General features: G+C 34.0%; 1 protein-coding gene across 1 annotated transcript in view; it reads left to right on the top strand.

The window, feature by feature from the left end:
* Positions 1-25671, top strand: part of CCDC141 (coiled-coil domain containing 141) — a gene marked incomplete at both ends in the record, with an annotated part of 53471 nt that overhangs the window by 11012 nt on the left and 16788 nt on the right. The window contains 14 exon segments of the mRNA XM_079538877.1: positions 1223-1342; positions 1700-1894; positions 5880-6043; positions 8771-8912; positions 9696-9815; positions 10355-10546; positions 11499-11675; positions 14318-14497; positions 15010-15132; positions 16952-17140; positions 17411-17590; positions 17954-18103; positions 22091-22231; positions 24260-24448. Coding sequence (XP_079395003.1) covers positions 1223-1342; positions 1700-1894; positions 5880-6043; positions 8771-8912; positions 9696-9815; positions 10355-10546; positions 11499-11675; positions 14318-14497; positions 15010-15132; positions 16952-17140; positions 17411-17590; positions 17954-18103; positions 22091-22231; positions 24260-24448 — 2262 coding nt within the window.

Genomic DNA, 25671 nt, shown 5'->3' with positions numbered 1-25671 from the left:
CCCTATATGCTACCTGCTTCTAAAAATGCTGCACCTTGCTTTAATCTCTAGTTGGAATGTGATAATATTATAAGCGTGATTGTAACATTTCTTTATCAGTAATTTTAATATAGGAACATGTAATTATTTTTCTTTTAAAGAAGGGTGTCTGACTTTTCTCTCTGAAATTATCAGCAGCCTATTTTCTGATAATCTCTAGTAGTAATGGAGATCAGAGACAGGTTGGGCTATTTTGTGCATAATTGATTAACTTTGGAAGACTTACGAATGTAATTTTTCTCTATCTACCCAATCATGCACGTACAAATAAAACTGAAACTAATCTTGGTCCCTAGTAGCATCAAGGGCAGAGGTAAGAACTGAGTAAAAATCAGAAGACAGGTGAGTATACTCACACTGGTTATCCAGACAGGTTTATAGAAGACAAACTGTTGGTGTCACAAAACTTTTATTTTTATTAAAGACAGTTTAACTGACTGGAAAAGCAAGCATTGTAGTCCAGTGAATTAAAGGGTGTCATCACGTCTTACTGAAGTAAATGCAAGGAAATTTTCCCCTTGTAATCTTTTGATAGCAAATTAATATGTTTATGACCTGAATTGCTTACAAATATTTCTATATATTGGGATATAGAAAGATTCTGTTGTTTTTTTTTTGTTTCAAAGCATATTTGTTATTAAAAATGGAAGTTTTAACAACTGATAATGATTATGTTCAAATGTGTAAGTGCACATATGAGAGGAGAAATCGGCAGCAGTAGATAATGCACTAACACTAATGGATAGAATTTACCTGAATGTGTCCTACATCTGCTCATGGCGCACTTTGTTGACTTTTTCCAATAGCTGTACACATCATAGTGTATGTATCAATAGCTAAAATGAAAGCACAGAGTTCAGCTTGCACAGTTTGTAGGAAAATGTGAATGTGGTCTTTTAATGCATTAAAATGTTGTCTGAAGTTCCTCCATGAATATATTTTTGTCCCTGTTTTCTTACATATATTTCAGTAGGTGTTTATTTTTATCATGACCCTTTAATTCTGCTTTTATTAACATTAAGGTAATACAAATGTAATGATTTGGGTAAAGGCATAAACATTAGAAATGAAAGGAATGTAAATTAGGACTTTTTGTAGGTGAAATCTTGTACGTATCCTAAAGAGTGGATGGACACTTCTCCAGTCTTTCACTGGCTGATAATCCTTTATATTATTTATCTAGGTAACATCCTGGTACAAGAAAAACATCAGAGATTATCTTCAAAAGGAAAACCTGGGCTCATCGTTATTGGAAAATGAAGAGTTACTTCAAGAGCATAAAGAAATGGAAGTCAAAGTGAAAGTAAGACATAAGATAATTGATTAGTGAATTAAGTTTAAAAAAGAATAGGAAATCATGAACCCAAGCATTAACTGTGTAAGTACGTACACAGTATGTGTACATAGGGTGAATACATCTATATGCCTGAGATAGTGACTCCTCCTGCCTGTGAAACTTTGTGAAGGAATGTGAGATGCCACTACTGATAACTGTGCTGAAACAATTTGCTGAGAAATTTGTCCTGGAAGAAATAACTTCAGAAGGTTATACGTTTCACGCCTGTAAATGCAATATATGTTTTCCAGTGTTTATAAGACTATTGTGAAGGTGTATTGCTTTCCTTTGTGCAGTTGATTAAAATTGAACTTTTCTTACTAGGAATGGAACTTCACTGTGGAACAACTAGAAGCTGAAGCGCTTAAGATCTTGCTCTCAGAAGACTACGCAGAAAAAGAGCATTTAAATATTTCAAATCAGAAGATCCATCTGTTGCGAGGAGAAGTATGTTGCCATATGGAAGAGAGGAAAGCCTTGTTACAAGAGGCCAATGACTTTTTTAATACAGCTGATAAGGTAGGTAAAAAGCTAAGCCTGTAGTACTGTGATCCTACAAACATCAGTGTGCTCTTCCGGACTGATAGATTTGTGGTTTTGCAAAACAATTTAGAATGGAAAATGACCTCATAATTTAAAACCATACATAAAATGTTAAATCTCTTTTTTTACAATAAGCCTATCCTTCACAAGTATGTTCATCTGGTAGTATTAGTAATGCAAATTGTTTTCCAATATTTTCTTGTTCGAAACTCTTTTAACTGATTTTCTATTTTATGATAACTAAAGAGCAAGTGGTCTTGTGTAATTTTTAAAGCACATTTATTAGATCATTTATTGGAAGCTTTATAGAGCAGATCATTTTTAGGGGAAACTCAAACAACAAATATATTTATTTATTACATGTGTTGAGAAAATAACTTTGCCTCTGCTAATTTTTGTTTTGAGCACCAGGTGGGGCTGTAAGCATTGCTCTCAACTTGTGATAACATTCCGTCAGATATTTTGTTTAAACAACATGGGAACAGTATTTAGGATAGAAATTTTTTTTACAGATCTTTGAAGTGAGATATATCTTTTACTCCAATAAATCTGATCTTTTTTTGATCTCATTTACAATGAGGAAACTGAGATGTGTTAACAAACTTGGTGACAGTGATCTCCCTCTAGTGTAGATAAGGAGCTACATACATGAATTTTTCTATAGTGTGAAAAGAAAGGCAGATTCTATTTTAGACTGCAGGCCAGTGTTTGGCAGGTGAACCTATCCGAAATAACACTAACTCCTGTGCGTCTGCTCAGCGCACCATTATGTGTGTAAGAACAAATAAAACAAGACCTTCTCCCCTTGTGCATTGAAAGTGAATTACTACAGATTGTAACAGGCATTTTTGATTGTTCTAAGAGCATACCTTGAAATTTGGGCACTTCTTGCACGTAAAGAGCACAGTATTAGTTGTTTTGAACTAACTTGAAAATGTGTTTTATATTTTGTATCTCTTGTTGATTAATTTTAAAACATGGAGAAAAACAAAAACACGCATACTACTTCTCACGTAGCTTAAAAGCATAATACTTGTTTTTGTTTGTGTTTTTATGTTATGGGTGTGCATTTGCCTCCATTTGGCCAGCTCCTTAGCTTTTTTCTTAGCTCTTTTCTTTTCCACACTCCTTGGTAGTCCTTTTGCTAACCTTTCCTTTAATTATCAATTTCTATGTCTGGTTATCTTCCGTTTGACTTTCTACACTGAGAAGGCGTGTAGCTATTTTCTCTTGGGAAATGACACCTGGAATAGACAGACCTTGCTTTGGTAAGGCAAAAGCTTGAGAACTTTTATCTGGACAGCTTTAAGTAAATAAGTAAGGCTTATACTGAGCTCACTATGTTTGCACAGTCATGTTTATAGTTACTGAGGAGTATCCTATGCTTGGGCACGTGTTACTTCAGAATGCATCTTCTGATTTAGAACTCCAGGCCAAATCTGCTTCTGACTGTAGATACTGATGGGTTTTTTTTCCTCCAAAGTAGTAGCAGTCCAAAGTAACAATCTTTTGAGATGTTATGGATAGTAACTAGCTTTAAAGAAAACACACAGGAGGAAATATGAAGTACTTTCAGCATGGAAGGATTGGAATATGTGTTTGTGTGATCTAATGGAATGTATTCAGTTTAAGCTTTTAGATGCAAGTATACTTCACAAGTAGAGGTGTTTTTCTTTTGGTCTTGGTAATTAGTAAAGCGTAAGAAACTACAGAGGAACAGTAGATGAGGCATGGGATTTTGAAAGCAAAAAAACCGTTGGAGCCAGATGTCAGTAGAGAAGCAGAGGATATACAAAGGGACTATATCCCTTTATTTGCCCTAAAAGATCTCAAAACTGTGATAGGTGGCTGAAGAATATGTTTACATACATATGTGTATTTAAAAAAAAAAATCACAGAATCAAAGTGAAAAAGAGAAAGTTCAGTATAATATTTTGTACATATATTATGTATATATAATGCTATTTAAATTTCCCAGACTGTTTTTGTGGCTGTGTACATACAAAACCTCTACACTTAATTTTCTCTTCTTCACTTTCTGTGATTTATTACTCTCCCTCTCTGTCCCTCTCTAATAAATAAATAAACATAAAACATATATTTAGTAGCATGAATTAAAATGGAAAATAATTAAGGTAACAAACAGGAAAGCTGGAGAGAAATAGTAGTTCTTTCAAAAAGACATCTGGACTTATTGCATAGCATTTACTTTTTTTTTAGTGGAAGAAAATTCCCAAAATGGTCCAGGAAAGAGGGCTATTATTTTGGCTTGTAGGAATTACACTCATGTTATCTTCGGCACATTGATGCTTATTTTTTTATTATAGCTTTTAAGGTTTTCATTATCTATGACTTTACATTCCGGAATGAAAACTAAAAATAAAATAAAAACCTACTTTACTGTTAAGCATTTTGATTGCTTATTATAACTCTTCTGCATCTGCAGATTACATATTCATTATATATGACTATGTAATGCAAAATACGTTTGTGTTGTCAACTATTCAAGTCAGTGACGCAATTTCTTAAAAAAAAAAATATATATATATATATGCTCTTGTACCACAGTTTCAGGCAGGCTTGATGCTTTTTTCATATCATTATCTATGCCATCCTATAATTATCTGTTGCAAAACAGCTACATACATATGTTAGTCTTGAAAAGAGAGAGATGGAGGTAGAAGGATATCTCATAATGTGCATTGTTTAATGTTGATTTAGTTGAGCTGTTGAAAGCCTGAATAAGGACATGATATTGCTTTTCTGTGCAGAACCAGAGAGGACTGCCAATGAGTGTTGCAGCTGCTATGGAAAAAATCAATCAAACTAATGTCTTGCTCTTGCTTGCAAGTGAAGTTGAACATGAATTATAAATTTTTGTGTTAGCAGCCTTAAGTTGATCATAGTAGCAACAGAGCTGAGAAATAAGGCAGTGCAACCCATGGAAGCTTTCTATTATCCTTGGAGATGTAGACTGATGAACATAAAAAGCATTCAGTTATATTTAGGAAGAGAACTTGCTGAGAACTTATTTTTTTCCTTCATCTTCTAATATACTCTTGACCAGTTGCCGTTCTACTCAAGTTGTTCTTTGATAAATGTGTAAAAAGTACCTTAAGGTTTCGTTTAAAATTTTCACATTGCTCTGCAAGACTAAAGACAGTTTCTGTCAAACTGTTTTCAAAGACAGAATTCAAGTTTCATTGGTGATTTCCTTTTACATAGGTGTTCACAAATATATACACACGTTACATACATTATATTTTTTGCTGAGTTAATGTGCATATTAAATGGAGAAACTAATACTATTAGACGGTTGTCTGCTACCTTGCACTATTTAGGTCTCAAGGTATTCTGGTATTTAAAGCCATAAAAATCTGTAAGAGGTTACAGTGTTACTGCTAGGATTCTAATTATACATAGTAGGCTTAGGTTCATTTCTATTTTTCTGAAATTACTATTCAGTGGCTTTAATAATGGTATATTGAACTGTTGTCTTTATTCTGCTTTGAAAGGTGGAATACTTTTGTTCCTTTCTTCTGGTATTTGAATGAGAAACTTCTTGCTTTAAAGGAAAACAGAATAGGTGCTATAAGAAAGTGCTGGTAAAGGCACTTATGAGCATGCTTCTGTAGAACTCTAACACTATCAGTTGTGTTACTGTTGCTATTTTGGTTCTATTTCAGATTCCTGATAATTGCTGAAAATAGACTAGTTTTATCAAAACTAAACATGATTTTACATACTCATAATTGCATTAACTTTTGCTGAATTATGTTTTTTTCCGTGGTAACTAAGTCAATATCACACCCTAAATTAAAAAGCTATTGTCCAAAAGAATGCGGAAACTGAAGAACTGGGAAATATTGTTTGACCTTTGATTATCCGTTCATATAAATGCATGTGTGGACATGTTTAAATAGAAATATTGACAAAGTTGAATTATTATTATTTTTTTTAGGCAGTTAATGCTCTTGAGAATTACCTTAAAATCTTTAACTCAGAAGGCTTGAGTTTGCCTGTCCTGTCAATGAAGTATGAAGAATTAAAGGAAGAAATTAAAGGCTGCACAGCAAGTACGTTGCAAAAAGGACAAACTTTAATTAATAAAGCAGATTCTCACAGGTATTCCCCTCATTTTTTATATTTGCTGTGTTGTTGCATACCTTCCTGTTGCTTTACTACTTCACTAGTTAAAATATCTATTTACAGCCATTGTAGTTAATTAAGCAGATGAGATTCTGAGTGACAGTTCCAGCCATACATATCTTTCACATATAAATATATTTCAATATATATTTCCAAATATTTTAAACATCTTGTTCCATCATATACATATGTGCTTGCTTTCTTAAAACAGCTTAATATTATGGCTTTTCTATTTTTCTCTGCTGTCTTCAGACTCCATGGTCTAAATATGAGTTTGCCATGTTGCCATGTATTTCTATGAGTAAAGCTAGTTTGTACAGATGGAATACTTCACATGCCTAGGTATGAGCTTGACAATTACTATCATAGTGTGATTTATATTGGCAAGGTACCCTGGAGATCATTTAGTGCAATTTCTTATTCAAAACCTTCGGCTTAAGTAAAATTGCTCACAGGCAAAGTTTGAATATCTCCAAGGATGGAAATTCCACATCATCTTGAGCAATCTGTTCTGGTAGTAAGCATTGTGTGTGAGACACATTTTACTTATACCTAGCCAAGACCGACACAATGAATTATGTTAGCAAGCATGGTGTTCGTATTCCAGAACGCTAATTTCCCCCAGAAAGAATAATGCTTTATAAGAAGGAAAAGAGCCTTCTGTTGTTTTCATGTATAAACAGTGTGGTATCCTTAAATATTGGCCAGTGATTAATCAAATGGGACAACAAACTTTGTATGAACAGCTAAAAGTCCAAAGACGATGATATGGACAGAAAACAGGACACGTACCGAGACTAAAGTCTGACTGACATTTTTCCATTATTGCTCATATCATTGGCAGTCATAAATGCCTTCACAATCTTCCCATTTCCTACATAGCAATGACTGGAAATCCTGAGGAATATGGTAATTCCTATCTGAAGGCAGTGAAACATATGGACCTGAAAAATTTTAGCTTTGCCATAGGATAAATGAGAAAGTGTACTCTGACAATAAAATATATATCTGTTAAGTGTTTGTTATCTGGTGGATCTAGAAAGCAGCCAGAAGAATTTGATGTGGAATGTGAAAATAGCTTCCAGGTCCTTGAAGTGCTTGTTGAAACACAGTAATTCTAGAATTGCTTCATCATATATCATAGAGGATAAGATATTGTATCTTCTGCTACTTAGACAACTACTAGTTTTCAAAAACATACCAATATTCATTTTTTTACAGAAGATATATTTATTTATAAAGAGAGGGAGCTAGATGACCTTGCTCAAACTGGTTAACACCTTGCTATTTTTCTCATGATGATGTTCTGTCTTAATGACAGCACAGTAAACCCATTTTGATGCAATATCAAAGTGACTGGCCACATGTAGTACTAATCTATAGCTCTGGGGAAGTATAAACATTAAGAGAATTAAAATGTAAATGGATTTCTGCATTGTTTTGTTATTTTCATTTCTATGAGCCACTCAATTTATATGCAGTTTATCACAGCTCTGGCAATTTATTATTTAAAAGGTCTGATACTGATACACTAACATCGAGGGAGGGCTTAAGGCTAGCGACACTGACCCTAATCTTAAGTCCAACTCACAGTATAAATGAAGAAATGTGTTATTGCTTTATTACTTTCAAATCCTCTTAGAGTGTTTTACAGCCTTATTCTAATTTATAGTCCAAATAAGTTAAAATGATGAAAATATTGACACTGAAATAGTATCAAAACTGGATTGAAGGCAGTACTTACAGACCTAGAATGTTTCAAATAAAAATACTGGTAACTCTGATTTTTTGAGCTCATATGATTTTGAATTAAAACCAACTAGAAAAATAGGAATGCAGCAAAAAGTATATTTAATATAACTCTGAGTCCTATCTGAAGCCAGCAGAATTTCCTCTTTAAATTTAGAGGACAAAGAAAGAAACCTAGTATAAGTATCTGCATTAAAGTAAGTTTATGATGAAACTACATGAACAAAAAAATGTATTTTGAATGTTCGTCTAACAAGAAATTCTCATTATATTTAAATTTCAGTAGTAAATCAGTTGATTTCTGGGTTTCAAAACTTCAGATTTTAGTTATATGCAGTAAGCTCTTCACAATTTGAAGAGAACTGCCTCCAACATCAGATTGTGAGTTGTTTACCTGATACTAAATGTTTTAAATCACAAGATTAGCAATTGTCATCTGATATCTTTTTTTTTTTCACCTGTTAAAGTAGGATCTTCAAGGAAATATTGGCTTACAATGTATGTGACAGTCCTCACCTACTATAATAATACTGTAGATCCAAAAAAACATTCTTTTTTGGTAGAAATGATATGGCATGTACTTTTACTCTTCTCTAGGACCTTTCCATTTGTGGTCTCAGTTTCTAGAGAGTTCCAGTGGTGTTAGTAATACTACCTTGAAACTATTTATGAAATAATGCATTTCTCATTGGATCAGGGTATAGAGCATGCAAGTCTTACTTCCAGTGATTTGTTTGGAGATGTCATCCCTGTATTCTACTTGTTATCAGTTTTGTTGGCATTCATTTTTATATTCCTCTTGGTTATTTTTCTTTTCTTATAAGGGTCACAGTTTAAAATTCTCATGAAATCCTTTGTCATACAAATCAACAGGAAGTTTGTTTGCTTAATCATTGAAAGCCTGCTTGCTGAGCAAAACTGAGAAATACTAACACTTGCACTTATCCATTTTAGCTCTTGGGTAATAGGGATTCAGAGAGCGATAGAGAATGTTAAGAAAAAAGAGGATCAACTGATCAGGCAGTGTCCAGATGATAAAGAACTCATGTTGAAGAAGCAACAGTGGACTGTCTCACTTGAAGATCATCTAAATAAGGTACACTGTAACATTCCTTCATGTTATTGTATTCACAACCAGTGCATTGCATTTCCATCGTTTAACTACGTGAATATTAAATTTGACTCAATTACAAATAGCACACTGGTTTGTTAGCATGCTTTTATAGTTAAAATGCTGAATGCTGTTATCACAAGCAATGAACGTAAATCTATATTGAAAAATGCAGGTTTTTTTCATGAGAACATGTTACCAATTATTGTTAGATTGCTCCCAAGCAAAACACTCTCCATTCCAACCTTCTCCTAACAATAAAGTATTCCAGAGAAGTGCTAAAATGCTAAATTCAACTGTCCAGAGAATCATTTATTGTGACAATGAAATAACATTTTGTACACAAATCTGTGTGGTAATAGATCTTTTAGCTTGGGAGAGAAGCTTTAAATGTACTTTCTGGAAAAAAAGTTGTGTGGTGTTTTTGTAAAATGGATTGTAATAAAAGTATTTATGACAATGCAGTCGTACTTAGGTTTTAATACTGTTGTCCTACTGAATTAGCGAGACTCCATGGAATACCTGGGACAAAGAAAAGAACTGCCAGTAAAATGAGTGCAGATGGGAATGTTTTCTTTTATTTCTGACTGTACTGTTAGGTGTGAAATAGTAGAATTTTATTCTTAATTTCTCTGACTATACAAAGCACAGAGTTTAAACGGTATCAAGTAAGTGTTACTTCTCTTTTTTCCACTGTAAACTGATTTCCTATACTTGTCTATATACATCTTGTCTTGTAAATTAACTACATAATGTTTTCAAATATAGGTACTGCAGTCAATTAAAAAAATCACCTCAAGGCTTGCAGTCGATGTGGAGGTTGGTTCCCATCTGTCAGAGTCAGAAAGAATTTTGAATGAACACCTTGAGCTGGCAAATCAAATAAAGGTAAAAAAAAAAAAAAAAAGTACTCAGATTTATTAACATTAAATATTTTTAGAAATAAATGCAAACTACTACAGCAGTAGACTCACAAATACCCAGTTACGCTCTAGAGTGGACATAGTACTTTTAAAAATAGGTATCAAACAGAAGCTGCTAAGATGGAGTTAAACTCAGAAATCAGTTCAGAAAATTATTCTATACTGTTTATAAATGGTAATGTATTGGTCTGGTTGGTTGTGTTCCTCTGTGAAACACTTTGTTTTTGTTCTTGCTTTATGAAGTGGCTAACTTCATCTGTATACTGAGATTCCTGTTCCTTTCCGATCTTAATGGCTACCTTCAATGACAAACAGTTCTTAGTGTTAAACCATTTCCTTCTTGTAATATTTTATTTCAGCACATAATGGGAACATTGAGCTCTTCAACAAAGTTAATTGAATTGTACAGAAAAATAGTGATGCTAATGAAAATTAACAATGTGATATCAATATCGACAAGTGCTTTGTAGTCATACATTTTGTTCTACAATTGTATCTTGAAAGGAAACTTCATGTGAACTGGGAGAAGCTGAGGGAATCATCAAAGACATGAAAGAGTTTGAACCTGAGCAAGTGGTAGCTTTTAAAACCAAAACTGATTTCTTGAATGAAGAACTGAAAAAAGCTGAAAGAAATATTTGTACAAAAATAGAAATTCTAACAACTTATGTGGCCTTTTTAAAGTCTTCATTGGAGGTATAGGCTTCCTACTTATTCTGTTTCAATTGTGAAAAATCTTGTAATCAAACATTTGCTTTATTTTAAATAATACAAATCCTTTAAGTGCTGTGCCACAGTAGCACTCCAAGTATTTGTAAGCTTATTTCTGCTTTAGAGGAGATCTGTACCATCTGGAAAGTGGCCCTGATCATTGAACTTTAATCACCGTAATAATTAGCCAATGTACAGATTTTCTAGTGATTTAAATCATCATCATAGGAACTATTATAATTGAGTTTTTGCTTTTTCTCATGTGCTCTTTTGGTATCTCATTATATACATAATAAAAATTGATTGATTATTTTCATATCTTAAATATTTGTCAATATATTTATCTTATATGTTGGTATAGGTATTTATAACAATCTGTGTGTCTTCTGAAGTGCTAATTTGTATGGATTTAAAAAGGGACTGTATAATCCATGCAGTAACGTAATTCTGTGTTATTAATTGCCTTAAGCATCACTTTTTATTTTGGTGTAATGTTGGTTTTAATATTCTGCAACACTTGTTTCTTTAGGGAGAAATTGACAAAGGAGTAGGATGTACTAGATAAAAATAGCAATAATATTTGATACCTTGAGTTTAAATAGTCAATAACTAGATTGCACTTGCTACTAGTTATTGCTAATATAATTTACTTCATATTAAACCCATATTTGAAAATAATTGCTCGCTATGCTGGTATATAACACATGTAAACATCCGTGACAGAAATTATTTGTCTGCTTTCAACTATTGGTTTACAGATTACTTAATTTGAATGTTGTTTAGTATCATTATAGGTCTTGGGGAGAAAGATTTTAAAATCTGTAAACAGCTCAGTATAGCCTGACTTTTATCTTCAACTTCATTGTCTATATACCTTCTGACTATAGCAACTGAATTTGTGATTTAAAAAGAAATGTTTATTTTCCATCTCTCACAGGTGAATGACTACATTCAAAATCTGAAGGAATTCTATCAAGCAGAGCCTCTGCAAACAAGCAGGGGGGCTGAAAATAAAAATGCAATGGAGTCAGTTAATACAAAGTGGCAAGAATCTATAGAGAAGTTTTTTTCCACTGAAAATCTGGGTCGCGTTTTTCTTAATTTAGTAAATACGGTGAGACTTTTATGTCATGGAGTTACCACCTTTCTCATGGAATAAATTCAAATTATAGGATTCTATGAATATGACAGATGTATAGATTCTTCTAACCTTCATAAAAGAGCATGCCTAAAGCAAAAGTGCATTTGTTCTGATTCAGTGCATGTATAAGGAAGAGGAGAAGTTAGGAAGAAAATGAAATGATTGAGATGTTTCTATGAAATTACAGTTAAATCTAGGACAAAATAATTTTAAAAAAAGTTCCTCATTCCCAATTCATAAAATAAATAAATGCTCATTCTGAGAAATGTAGTTATCTGTATTTTCAGAAAATGATGTTGTAAAAAAAACTGATTTGGAAGTGTTAATGTTTACAAAATCAAAGTGAGGGAAAGTTAAAACTTGAAATGCTTGTAAGGTGATCAAACACTTTAATACACAACAATGTATGAAATAGATGGAGTAATTCTGGAGGTAGAACTAATCTCCCAAAGTTTGAAGTGAAAATATTTCTTGTTCTGCAGAGAATATGTTGCATAGGACAGCATAGAATATATAGCTAGTGGCACTGTTTCTTTTGCTTCTGAAAAGCTGAAATTTTACTGAAATCGTACCATGCATGGTATATACTGGTGATGTGCTTGTTGATGATATTAGTTGCATAGAACAAAATCCTTATGGACACAGATACATCTATGATAAATCTGCAGCAAATAGTCAAGTTCATGGGTTGATGTGTATCCTATCCCAGCTGATGTGTAGGAAAGCTTGTATAAACCGAGCAGAAATCATAAGAATTCTGGAAGATTTCATCAATAATTACTTCTGTATCCTTTTTTTCCCTAGCAGGAGGGAATTAGCCACTTGTTTTCTATATAAATTAGTATAATTTGATAAATTGCACTGAATATTTAATGTTCGCCTCTGTTAGGGCTTAATCCCAGTTCTGTGACTGATGGATTGTGACTTCACCATTACCTGATTTTAAAGGTACAAAGGCAGGTATACATTTATAAGATATTGAAGTCTTATATGAGTGATAATGGTATTATAATGGTGACTATTAACGAGTGAGCCAGAACACATACTAAACATAATATGTGGATGTATAAATTTAGTTCATGTTGGAAAGCAGAAGAGATGTAAGTGTGATATTTGGCTTTTTTTACTTCCACTAAGAGTCAGTCTTCCGCAATGTAAGTGTATGCAGTTCTAAGAAAATGGATACTGGAGCTGCTTCTTTATACACAGATAATAATTCCTGATTTATTTACATTTTTTTTTTTCTTGAAATAAGCTGCACTGCCTAGGCATTTCAATCTAATTTTCTAGCACCTCTTCATGAGATGATTGCTTGAGATTCACTATCTATGCCATGCCTTGTAAACTGTGGTCTCAATTAATGTAGACAGCATGGATATGCAGCTGTTAATTCTGCTTTTATGAGAGAGATAAGGGACCAGTCACAATGAGCTGAGAGGATGAGGAAGGGAAAATGGTGTGGAAAAAATTGCTTAAGGAAGGTACTGAGGCAGCTAGTGAGGGCTGAAGTGTGTGCTGTCAGATCTGAATACAGCCAGGCAAGGATAAACTATTCAGAGCAACAGTAAGCTGAATATGTCTGAAAATGAAGTTGCATGAAGAGCAGCTGAGGGAACTGGGATTGTTTAATCTGGAGATGAGGAGGCTCAGGAGAGATGTTATTGCTTTCTACAATTGCCTGAAAGGAAATTGTGGCAAGGTGAGGGTTGACCTTTCCTGCATAACTAGCAATGGGACTAGACAGAATGGCCTCAAGTTGCATCAGTGGAGGTTCAGGTTGGATATTAGGAAGAATTTCTTTTCAGGAAGAGTGATGAAGTGTTGGAACAGGCTGCCCAGGAAGGTGGTGGAGTCACTGTTCCTGGAAGTGTTCAAGAAAAGGGCAGATGTAACACTGAGAGGCATGGTAATGATGGATTGATGGTTGGACTAGATTATTATAGAGGTCTTTTCCAACCTTAATGATTCTGTGATTTTATTCTATGAAATTACTTAAAGTATATGTGTATCTTCAGATGTTCTCTCTAAAGGCCTGGAAGTGATACAGACCAAACTAGTAATTTACAAGCTCAATTTTTCTTAAAAGAGAAGGTCTTTAAATGAGAAAAGCAGCAACAGCATTATCAGGTTTGCTACAGTCTTTGAGCTCTGTTAAAAAGAGGAAAACCTGCCAATGTTCAAATGCTGAACAGTCTCCCATGCTTTGCTGCTGCTATAGTTGTCAGCACAGGGTGGTCTGTCCTTTGTTCCTATCATCATCCAGCTGCTATTCCCCAGAAGGCTGTTTCTGGGTAGTTCTGTCAGTTCAAAAATAATTCCGAATTTTGTATGAGCATTTGAACTGTTATCAGATGGCAATAATTAGATCATTACTGACTTGTTCTGGATTTAAAAAAATAATAGTACTTACAGCCTCAGTATAGGAAATCTATTCAGCTATGTCTATTACTAAGAGAGTAGTGTGTTTAAATGCATGTAGAGTACCAAAAATTTTCAAAGGAGTTATCCTAAAATATTTGCTTTTTATTAAATGTTCTAAATATTTTAATATTATGAGGTTGTATTGTATATTTTTAATACAAATGGTGGAAAATGTGTTCTTATTTATTTACCAGATAAGTGACGGCTTAATATTAAAAGTAGAAAAATCTGTACAAGTTATAGAAGAGACCATTATCAATTTGAGTAAAGAAAAGAAAGAACTGACTGATCTTTGGGCAATCTGGAATTTTAAAATTAATCAAGGAAAACCTATCAGGCAACAGTGCTGGATATTGGAAGAGCAACTAAATAAGGTAAATAAAATACAAAGAAAGCAATTGTGACAATTATTTCTAGATTGTTAATAGTTTGTGACTACCAACTATTAGAGATATTATTTTAGGAAGAGAAATAGTAAGATAATTCTCCATAATCTGTTTTACTACCCAGGTTGTCATTGAGAATGATGATGATTTTGATCTTTGTCCCTTTTCAAACCTTATGAGTTGTCATTTCAATTGGTTTTTTTTCTAGCATCATCTTATTGTAACTTAAATTACTAAACTAGTTTCTTTATAGCTACTAAGCTCAAATGTTCATAAGGACAAAGATTTGAGAACTTCTAGTCACAGGGCTTCATAATTTCAGTTTCTACTAATGAAAACTAGTGGTTTTCCTACTAATAATCTATTCTAATGAAATTTACTGATAACATATGCATGTCTGTGTTGAGGATGGTTCTTTCAAATTTAGATTTCGGCTAACTTTTTTATTTTGTACAGAAATACTGAGATATTGCTAAAATATCACTAAAATATTTTTTTAGACTACGCATGGTCTACAGTTTCTTCAAGAGGCACTCACACTTACATCAACAGTTGATCTTGGAAGTTATGTTTGTCTTGCCTTAGAACAACAAAAACTTAACCAAATGAAGCCACAGTTTCAGGTGAGAAACTGAGCTCCTAAAGTGCATAGTAGTTCAAATGTTCTTACTGGTGCAGTGAATGATCATGTACTAACCTTGCTTTCAGACAGAATTTGGAGCCACACTAATTACCTTTTATATTATCTTTCTGGAAGAGAGATTTTGTGTGTTGATGAGGTCAGGGAGAAAATATCTTACCTTTGCTGTCCCCAGAATGCTTTGTATAATGTTAGCTACGTTTGAATCATCATACCAATGATATATCAGCATTATGTTGTTGTTGTCAACCTGGACTTGTGTAAGGCCTTTGACATGGTCTCATACTACATCCTTGTCTCTAAATTGGAAAGATACGATTTTGAAAGCTGGACTATTTGGTGAATAAAAAATTGGTTTGATGATTGCAGCCACAGGGTTGTGGTCTGAACAAGATCTGAACATCAAGTGAAGGCTGGTGACGAGTGGTGTCCTTCAGGGATCTGTCTTGGGACCAGTGCTCTTCAACATCTTTATCAATAACCTAGAAAGTGAGATTGAGCACACCCTCAATGAGTTTGCTGATGAGCTAAGCTTGAGTGATGCAGTTGATGTGATGGAATGAATTGATGTTATAGAGAGGGAACTGGACAAACTTGAAAAGCAGACACACCAAAACCTAATGAGGTGCAAGATGTAGCACTTAAGTTGGGGCAATCCCAAATATGTGTGCAGATTGAGAAGAATTCACTGAGAGCAGCCCTGCGAAGGACTTGAGGATTCTAATGGATGAAAATGTTGGACATGATATCCAGTAGTGCATGCTTGCAGCTCAAAAGGCCAACAGTATCCTGGGCTGCATCAAAAGGGGCGGCTAGCAGGGTGAGGGAGAAGACTGTTTTAAAGAGGCATTTCATAGAATCAGAGTGTATCCTGAATTGGAAGTGACCAACAAGGATTATTGAGTCCAACTCCTGACCCCACACAGGATGAAAATTTTACATGACTTCAGGTATAAAAAGTATTGCTGTTTCTTCTGCTCTGGCCTTTTTCATGTTTCAGTCTTTCACTGGGCAATGGAAACATAGAAAAAAAAGTTTTCTGATGGAAAATATTTTTGTAAAATTACAAATGTTGATGGCCACTGAGTATTCCAGGGTACATGAAGATCTTGGAAGCATTTTCAAAGGTTTTTGTCTTGCCATTTTGTTGTCTGATATTACTTTGCATCTTTGAAAATTCTTTCAGCTGGGCTCATGGGGGGGGGGGGAGGGGGGGGAGATTCTTGTGTTGTGGAACACAGAGCATTTATTTAGGTTCCTTAACAATAATGTAACTGTAGATACTCATTTAATAAAAAAATTAATAAAAATGCCAAATTCATCATCATCATGTGATGCATGTTTCACAGTCCTCACAGTCCTGCAAGTCAACTAGTAAGCTGTGCTGTTTTGTAGAGAGAGGTGATGTCTGCATGCAGTACAGCTCTGTAGGCATGCTCTTTGGTCTACAGCTGCAAAAACAAAGAGGTTGCAACTGGCTTAGGAGCTCTTTTTGCTGGGTTGACAGTTCCTCTCTCTTTTGTGAGAGTTGAGCTCTCCTTCTGCTGGATTCTGCTGAAAAAGTAAAGTATTTCAGCTTTTTCGTATGAGACTTAGAAATACTGTAGTCTTACATATTGCAAAACATTTTGTCCTGCACGTGACAACATAGCAGTCAGTTGGTTCAGCTAACGAATGTAGGGAACTTGATTTTTTTAATGCAGTTTTCCCTACAATAATTTACCATTCAGAGGCTGTTATATTTCAAATGTAAGGGAAATCTTGCAAACATATTTGTGTACTTTCTACTTCTTTTTTGTTAGCAAATGAATGCTGAGCTGGAGTACATGATGAAATTATTAGAGTTGCCAAGTCAGAAAGTATTTCCTGTGAAGGAGAATTCTGAAAGAATAAGTGAGCTTATTCACCTTCATCAAATGGTGAAGAGCACAATGACAGAGTATGATGAGATTTTCAACAAGACGCTTAAATTCCATCATGTTAAGAAAGAAGTGAGTAAAATCCTTTAATGCATGTTTTCCTTTTGCTGCTAATCTGTTTTTTATTTTGCTGCCTGTAATCTTTCCTTTTTTCTTCAAATGAACAGCATTAACATATCTGGTGATCAGAATAAAACTTACGATCTAAAACTGTGTGAAATTTTGAGAGCTTAAAATTAAGATAGAAACCCAAATTTAATTGCACCTTATGGGTAATGATGTAATGGTAAGCTTCCATTCACATTTAAAATACACACTGATTTTTGGTTTAATATATTCCAGCTGGAATGTCTATCAAAATCAGGAGAACTGGATTTTCCGGAAATTGCTGTGGTCCCTGAAGATGTGCACCATGCCAAAGCTTACCTTTTGAATGCTCAAAAGAAACATATGCATATCAGACAGCTTTATAAGCTGGCTATTGACCAGGGAGTGGATATCTTGTCTGCAGTGCAGAAGCCTGTGAGTAGAATTATAATGACCTATGAAACCAATGTTAAATATGTAAGAAGACTATAGAGCTAACTTAGACATTTAGATGTGCAAAATATGTATTAATACAGTGAATGAAATAAATACATAACTTTGAGAATCCTTTTAAAGGGAAGAAAAACAGAGATTCTATAATAGTTAAGCTTTTTTTTATTTCTGCTTTTAGAATTTGCAGGTACACAGCCATCAAATGAAACAAAGCATCCAGGAATTATGACATATATTCTTTATTGCTTACTCTAACAATCAGTTGGTTTTGCAATTTGCATTTTAGACTGATGGAATCAGTATTGCCCTGATTTTCATACTTTTTTTTGTATATTCCCTGTTTAGAATTGCTTGAATGTTTCTGCGAAGAATCTGAAACAAGAACTTGCTCGACTTGAGTGTGACAGCATTAGCTGGAGCTCCAAAGCAGATAAGTATGAGGAAGAACTATCGCAGCACTTCCAATACTATATCAGTCAAGAGGAAATAAATGAGGTAAATGAAAAAAATACCTGTTAAAAGGGCTTTTGTGTTCAGCAATACATATTGCTGTTTGCCTTTCTCCTAGATCCATTGTGTACGTAGAGAAAAGTTAATTTTCATCTTGTAAGCAAACTTTGATAGTAGCAACGATAGCCTATGGTCTGTAACTCTGCAGTTGAGGATTATAAAAAGATTTTGGGCTGACAATGAAGTTCTTTTACTGTACTGAGAGCACTGGAAATAGAGCAGCTACATTTTCTTTGATTTTCATCTTTGTCAGTTTTACCTGAAATGTGTGGGTCTCCAGATGTCTTTTTTTTTAATGAAGCTGAAGTTTGAAACAAAAGTAGAATTTACGGAAATTGTGATTATAAGGCTGTTTCTTGTGTCAGTAATAGCTTTCAATCTTTTGAGGAGAAATTCAGAATACTTCAGTTCCTGATATTTTGTCAGTAACCTAAGGTCTAATACTTAGAAAAATTGTTAAAGGAAAAAGCATTCCTTGACATAAGATAGTGGAATGTAGTATTACAGGATTTAGGTTAGGAAAAGTTAATGTGACTATTAATGTAGCATCATAGCAGGCCAATTATAAGTTCACTCGCTATTTAGCAGATAAAATGTAAAGCCATATCTCAGCAAAAATTTGGGACGCATTCCCCAGAATGAATTTTCCCAGAGTGAGCTGCTTAAATGAAACGCTGACGACATTAGCATTTCATGTTCAGAATGTTTGAAGTTTGAATTAAAATATTCTCGTTTTCTTGATGAAAGCTCCCCAAGATTGCTGAAGAAAAGGGAATTATTTGCTCAATATCTTGCCTGTAAGGCTGGCCATATTCAGGGAGAATACTTTTTAAACTATATCCCATTTCTACTAGAAGTTAATATAAAAGAAATTTCCTCAGCAAAACTAAGATAATGTAGGTGTATATGCATTAATTCATCTTTATTTTTGTTCATTTTTTAAATGAAGAATTAAGAACTAGTTCCGTAATCCTCAAGTTATGAGCATTCACTTACTATTTCGTAGTCTGTTAATTTTAACATTGGAGATTAATTTGAATATTGCTAATATCTGGCAGACTTCTGATAATTTCTTCCCTATCTACTATACTTACGGAGAGCCAAAACACCACTGCATTACACTGCAATCATTTGTGACAGAGCTAAATCAAACCTCATTTAGTTTTAATGCTATGCTGAAACTATACGTGAGGTTAAAAGTAGCAGGGTTACGTACACGTGATAACCCTTGCACTGCAGAAGACTTTTTACTTTTATCAGTAACTTTTGTGTTCTTCCACAAAGACTGCAGTGAAAGAATAACAGATCCTAAAGTAGGTTCTCTGCTCTCCCAATCAGATCAATTCTTTTCTTTCCGATTCCTTATGAAAAACGTGAATTTACAGCACTTTAATGGTGATGAGCTACCTTAGTTCACAAATCAGTAGGAACTGTTATCTCGTAATGTAATTCTTACTTGTAGTTAATTCTGTTAAGTGGATAATAATGTTGAAGTGCCTCCTAGAGAGACTAGAAATCAAAGCACTATAGTGGAATTGTACTGTTAACAAAAACGTGTTTAAAGCAGTTGTTTATAAACTGTTTTTTTCATGTGTATCATAGTTATGTGATAAATCTTAGTGACTGACATCTAAAACCCTCTCCACCATCATTCTCTGTTCATGACAGCCCAACTATAGTTAGGAACAGCTGCCTGATAAATGACTATGACACAATGGAGAAGTCAAAGTTCCATTAAACTTGGCTGAAGTCATTAGAGCGTATTAGTGTGCATAGATACTTTAATTCTCATTGTATTTTGCAGGAAATACTAGAAAATGGAGATATGTTTCAATTTCAGTTTTCTAACGATTGAGCCATATATTGTGCCCTGGTAAAGTTGCTGATATGAGCGAAAGTTGTGTACATGTGCTCCGAGGATAACATGCAAGTCTGAGCTGAATCTGGTTTTCCACTGAGGCTAAAAGAGAAGAGTGGCAGCAGCTGCAGACCTTTGACACATGAGCCATCATATCTGAAACAAGGCGATCTTATTTCGCATGCTTTGAGGAGAGCCTCTGTCCTTAGTAACAGATCAGTAGCTGATGTATCTGCAATAAGCCACCGAAATAAACTGAAGAGAACTCTTAGTCATCTCTTGTTTTTCCTCAAAATTAGTGAATAAGGCTTTGTTTTGAATACAAAATATTATTCTACAGAGGTGGTTTTATTAACTGTGCTGACAGATAGGTTTTATTATTCAGTATCCTTAGGTGGGATAAAGAGCTTAAACTGATTGGAGTTCACAGTGTAAATGATAGAACTGGTTTTGCTTTTATTATACTGAATGAATACCATCAGACTGTTCAGTGCTGAGGTAATGTAATAGAGTCCCCCTAGATGAAATGAAAATGAAAAAGATATTTCTTGATGGATTAACATTAATGCGTAATAACAAAGGTAAATAGCTAGCTTTTCCAGTGTCAGCAGCAGAATGAGCATTCAGTACTCCTTGGGTTCTTAGGGGTATTACTCAGGGAGACAGTATGACTCTAATTTAAACAAAAAAGTTTCAAATATTTTAATGAAGTATTAAATTGTGGGTGTTCACCTGAAGCTGTTAAATTTATCAAGTGTAATTATTTTTCATGTATGTGCAGCTGGCAGAACCTGAGTTGTTTCAGTGGACATATTTCTTTGATATCATTTCCTTTAGATAAGTATAATTTTTTAGAATTTATTCTATGTTCTAAACACAAAAGATTGTCAGCTTCTAAAAGGTGTGAAATTCACAAAAAGCTTTCAAGTTTTTTCTTCCTTTTCGATTTTTGTGAACACTTTTGAAGGATTTGTATTTATTTTGGAATTCAAAAGTTAAAATACCTCTTCTGAGGTATTAGCAGCTTACTGTAGCAGATTTTTTTTTTTTTTTTTCCACTTGCCTGGCTCTTCCTACTGTTTAAAGGCATTCAAAAATAACTGCAATATATTTTGCAGTTGTAAATGAAAAAAAAATTGTGTAACTTTGAGGGAAAACATACCATTTTACACTTAAATTCACAGTACTTTGAAGATACTTTATGATACTTTGATATGCCGCTTTATAGAATGCCACTACTGCAAAGAATGAAACACGGTTTATTAAGGACACACCTGTAAAACGACATTGAAGCAAATAAATAATTGGAGTTAGAGAGGAAAAAAAGAAAGAGGAAATAGAATAGTTACTGAAATTCAGGTGCTCATATATAGTCTACATCCTGACCTCGCAAAGAACTGAATTCATATGCTGTGAGTAATCAGACTGGGATGTTTAGACTACCACAGTATATAGAACTGAACACCTGTTTAATCCCCTGAGAAGCAGAGCTTCTGCTAATACTAAATATCGTTTCCATCCATTTTATTTTCCAATACTATTTTCTGCTGTAGTGCAAGGATTATAGAATCACTGAATGGTCAGTAAACCTATCAACTTTTTTCTCTGTTAATCAATTTCCAGTATAACAATAACATTGTTTTCTATTATAAAAATTCTTTTCTATTTGAAAAAAAAAAAAAAATTGAAATATTGTAGGATAAAGGCATTGTAAGTAAATACCAATATATATCTTTTTTTTCTTCTGGAAACTAAATGTGGCTATACTGGCTACCAAAGGGACTACAGAACCTGAAAGTAATCTCATAGTAGTTGAAGCGAATGCTCCAGGACTAGGTTGTCTGAGCACAAATCTCAAGCTTTTTGCCTCAGCCATTCTGGAAACAATACTCAATACCCAGAATGAATAAATTCTGACATAAAAAGATTGTGTTTTCCCCACTTGAAAAAAATTCTGACGATATAAAGATGTCTTATGAGATGACACAGTGTTAATAGTTTCTGTATTAAATATTCATTGTTCAAACTGTGGATAGCCTGTGGGGGGGGAATAAAACAAGCTAAGCAGAAGAGTATTTTTTCTTTTACTGACAAATATGATTGCTCTTTTTCAGCTTAGAGAATCATTTAAGGACCTCAAAAAGAAATTCAACAATTTGAAGTTTAACTATATTAAGAAAACTGAAAAAGCTCGAAATTTAAAAGCACTTAAAATACAGATTCAGCAAGTTGATACATATGCTGAGAAAATACAGGTAATATTAGAAACTTTAGTATTATAAATATTTGATTGTTTGAATTGCTGTAGCCTATGCCAAGGAATCAGAGGAAATGCAAAATCTTTTATGTTCCCCTTGATATCATTTCCTTGTCTCAATCACAGATATTTTTAATTGTTCTGCTTCCTTCATTATCACCCCAACTCTAGACTTCCTATTGTTCACTCTTTATCCTTCATTTCATTATTATTTAACCATTTATTATTTCCTCTTCCCTCTCCTTAATACAAATAAATAATTAAGTAAAACCAATATCCCATCAAATTCATGAACAATCAATATGTGTATTTCCTTTTACATCCAGCTGCTTTCCTTTCTCATTTCAATATTCTGGCCTTCAGAGCCCTTTTCTGTTCCCGTTGCCTAGAGTTGCTTATTGGAACCTTAAACTCTTCTGGCCCCACCTACTCTTTGCAGTCACCAGAAATTCTTCTTCCAAATCTTCCAGTGATCTTCTTAGAAACCAAATTGCCCTTTTTTTAGCCGGAGAAAATGCTTTTCAGTTCACTTGCCCTGCAAGTTTTCTTTTCACAGTTTTTCTCAAAATTTTCAGTAGCTTCTGTGATTCTGCTCTCACTATTTCTTGTCTTATTCTTTCTACAACTTTTCTCCTTGATTATTCAGATCACTTAATCAGTGAGGTTGGAAGGGACTCTCTGCAGGCTATCTAGTCCAGTCTTCTTGCTTAGAGAAGGATCTACAATAACAGGTTTCTCTGTGTAACATCCACTATTCAACTGGACATTCAACTATACAAAGAAACATGTTGCACTGTCCAGCTGAATACTGGATATTGCATACTCAGTCCCTTGATCATCTTTCTAGCCTGTTGCTGAATGTGCTTCAATATGTTCAGGTCTTTCTTGTACTGGAGAGCGAGAACTGGACACAGCACTCCAATGTATGCAGCCTCACCAGTTCTGAGTAGAGAACAATAATTATCTCCCATGATCGGCTGACAACACTCATCATACCAGTGCATATTTTGAGAATCACAGAATCGTTTAGGAAGGAAAAGACCCATAAGATCAGCAAGTCCAGTCATTGCATAGCACTACATGTCTACTACTTAGCCATGTCCCTGAAGCATCAAACTCACATGTCTCTTAAGTATCTCCCAAGTTGGCAATTCTGACACTTCTCTACTGGTCAGGCAACTTTTTCTGGTGCCTAGCCACTCTTTCTGTGAAGAAACTCTCCATGACATCTAATCTAAACTTCAGGCTGTTTCCTTACATTCTATTACTTTTCACCTGACAAAAGAGACTGACACACACCTTGCTACAACATCCTTTCGTGAAACTGTGGAGTGTTCATGTAGCTATTTAGGGAAATAGTATGTATGTGGACAGTTCATTAAATTCTTTTTATTTCAAACCAGTCTCTCATTCCAAGATAAAATCAAGCACCCGTCTTTTTTACATCATTTTTATAACTGTCGTCCCAGTGAGGTCTTGATCAACTGGAAAAACTAGGATGTAAAATATATAAATGTGTATGTGTAGACATAAACCATGTGATCCTAGAACCTACTCATTATGTTTATGTCAGATGTCACTAAGTACTAGTATGAATATGTTTTCCTTTGGGGTTATGTTAGATTATCACCAATGTTGTTTAAATCAGATTCTTATGCAATATTACATATTGTAGGGCATAAATGACTATGTTTAAATTGACTTGTATTCTACCAAATTAAGAGACTAAAGGCTGAGTAATATTTGTTTTTCATATGCAGATTTTGTGAACATTATTCAAGATTCAATGTTTAAATCATACGGATTTTTGTTTATATGTTGAAAATTTAATTGAATATTTAGCAATATGTTTATTTCAGTCAGTAGTATAGAGGCCCTTCAGCTTGTCTTGCATTTGGAAATGCATCTTATACTACTTATTTTAAAACCCAGAAGTGAAAGTAGATTTGTGCATTTTACATATTTTTAACTTACAGTTTCAGAACTGGAAATACTTATTTGTGGTATTGGTACATCTTTTAAACAGATTCTTAAAAAGAAGATGGATAATTTAGAGAAGAAATTAGTAGACGCTGTAACAAATGAACCCAATGTTAGAGTCATGTTGGTGTCAATTAGTGAGTTACAAAAACAGCTAAATGATTTTGGCGGAGTTGTGGAGGATTATAAGCAAAATCTGGGCCTCACGGAGCGTCTGCAACTCATGATGGAAGAGGTACTAGTAAGCCTATGGCTGTAATTGTGACTCAGGATTGGGTTATAGATGATGAGTGTTTCTAACAAGAAATAAAATATACGGCTTCCAAATATAGTAGATTGATGGAAATATGGATTTGCTTTTGCTTTTTTTCTGTAACCTTGTAGAGGTGGGGGGGGGCTGAACATGGAATTTGACTGTATTCTTGTGCTGCTATTCTTAAGACTGAGTCCTCCACTGCCATATGACTTTCATGGTGATTCAGTACGTCTGTAATCGTACTTTATTTTTGGGCTCATTTTCTGTAAGTATTCTGGGGCAACACAGAGCCACAAGGCATTCTTTAACAGCTGTCAAATCACAAGAGCGAAGTCATCATGATAATCAATTTGTTAGCTGTCGGAAAGAGTTGCCTATAAAGTGTGCAGTTCTGGAATTGAAATGTAAAATGTTTGATACCTTAACAGCAGCAAAATATTTTATGCATATTATATATAATAATATTCTATATACGTTATTATATCCGTACATCTTTAATATACTTAATTGGTAAATTAAGTATTTTTTTTCCTAGAGAGCAGTCTGCTTTGCAGAATTCTCTAACTTGGTTTTAATACACCTGAAGACTGCCTTTCATTTTTTGAATTGCCGTATAGTTTTTAGCAATAGTTTGTAGCAATACTTTCCTTCTTGCTGTACTGTGTTGGTGCATCTGTGTGTCAAGCACATTCCTGTCATCACTGTTTATCTTTAGAAATAACACTGATCTCCAAGTTCATCTAAATGCATGATGAATAAATTCCCTTAATGATAGTAATGGATAGTAATAATAAAGTGTTTTCATTGTTTACTGATCAGATAAATGTGTCATTTCATGTAAGCTAGCAATCCAATTTATGTTGTGGATTTACATTAACACCCACATCCAGCTTTATACTTTGGGAAAAAGAGATTATTTTCCAGAGATAGTCTTTAAGATGTCTTCTTACTCAGTGTGAAGTAGAACTTATTCAAAAATTTCAGATATAGGTATAATCTTAAATGCTGACTTTAATGTCAATTAAAATTAAGTCAATTATTAGCTACTTCCTGTGATGATGTAATACAGATGTTGAGTAAGTAAGAGATTAAATGATCTCTTCAGTATTATTAACCAAAAATATTTATTAAGGGTACATTCTAAAGCCCTTTCTCATTTGTTGAAAGATTCTCATAATCTTTAATGACTGTTTTGCCAGTGA

This window comes from Tetrao urogallus (assembly GCF_951394365.1).
Source record: "Tetrao urogallus genome assembly, chromosome: 8".
NCBI classification, from domain to species: Eukaryota; Metazoa; Chordata; class Aves; order Galliformes; family Phasianidae; genus Tetrao; species Tetrao urogallus.
The sequence above is the reverse complement of the archived record's forward strand: the minus strand, read 5'-3'. Positions and strand labels throughout refer to the sequence as shown.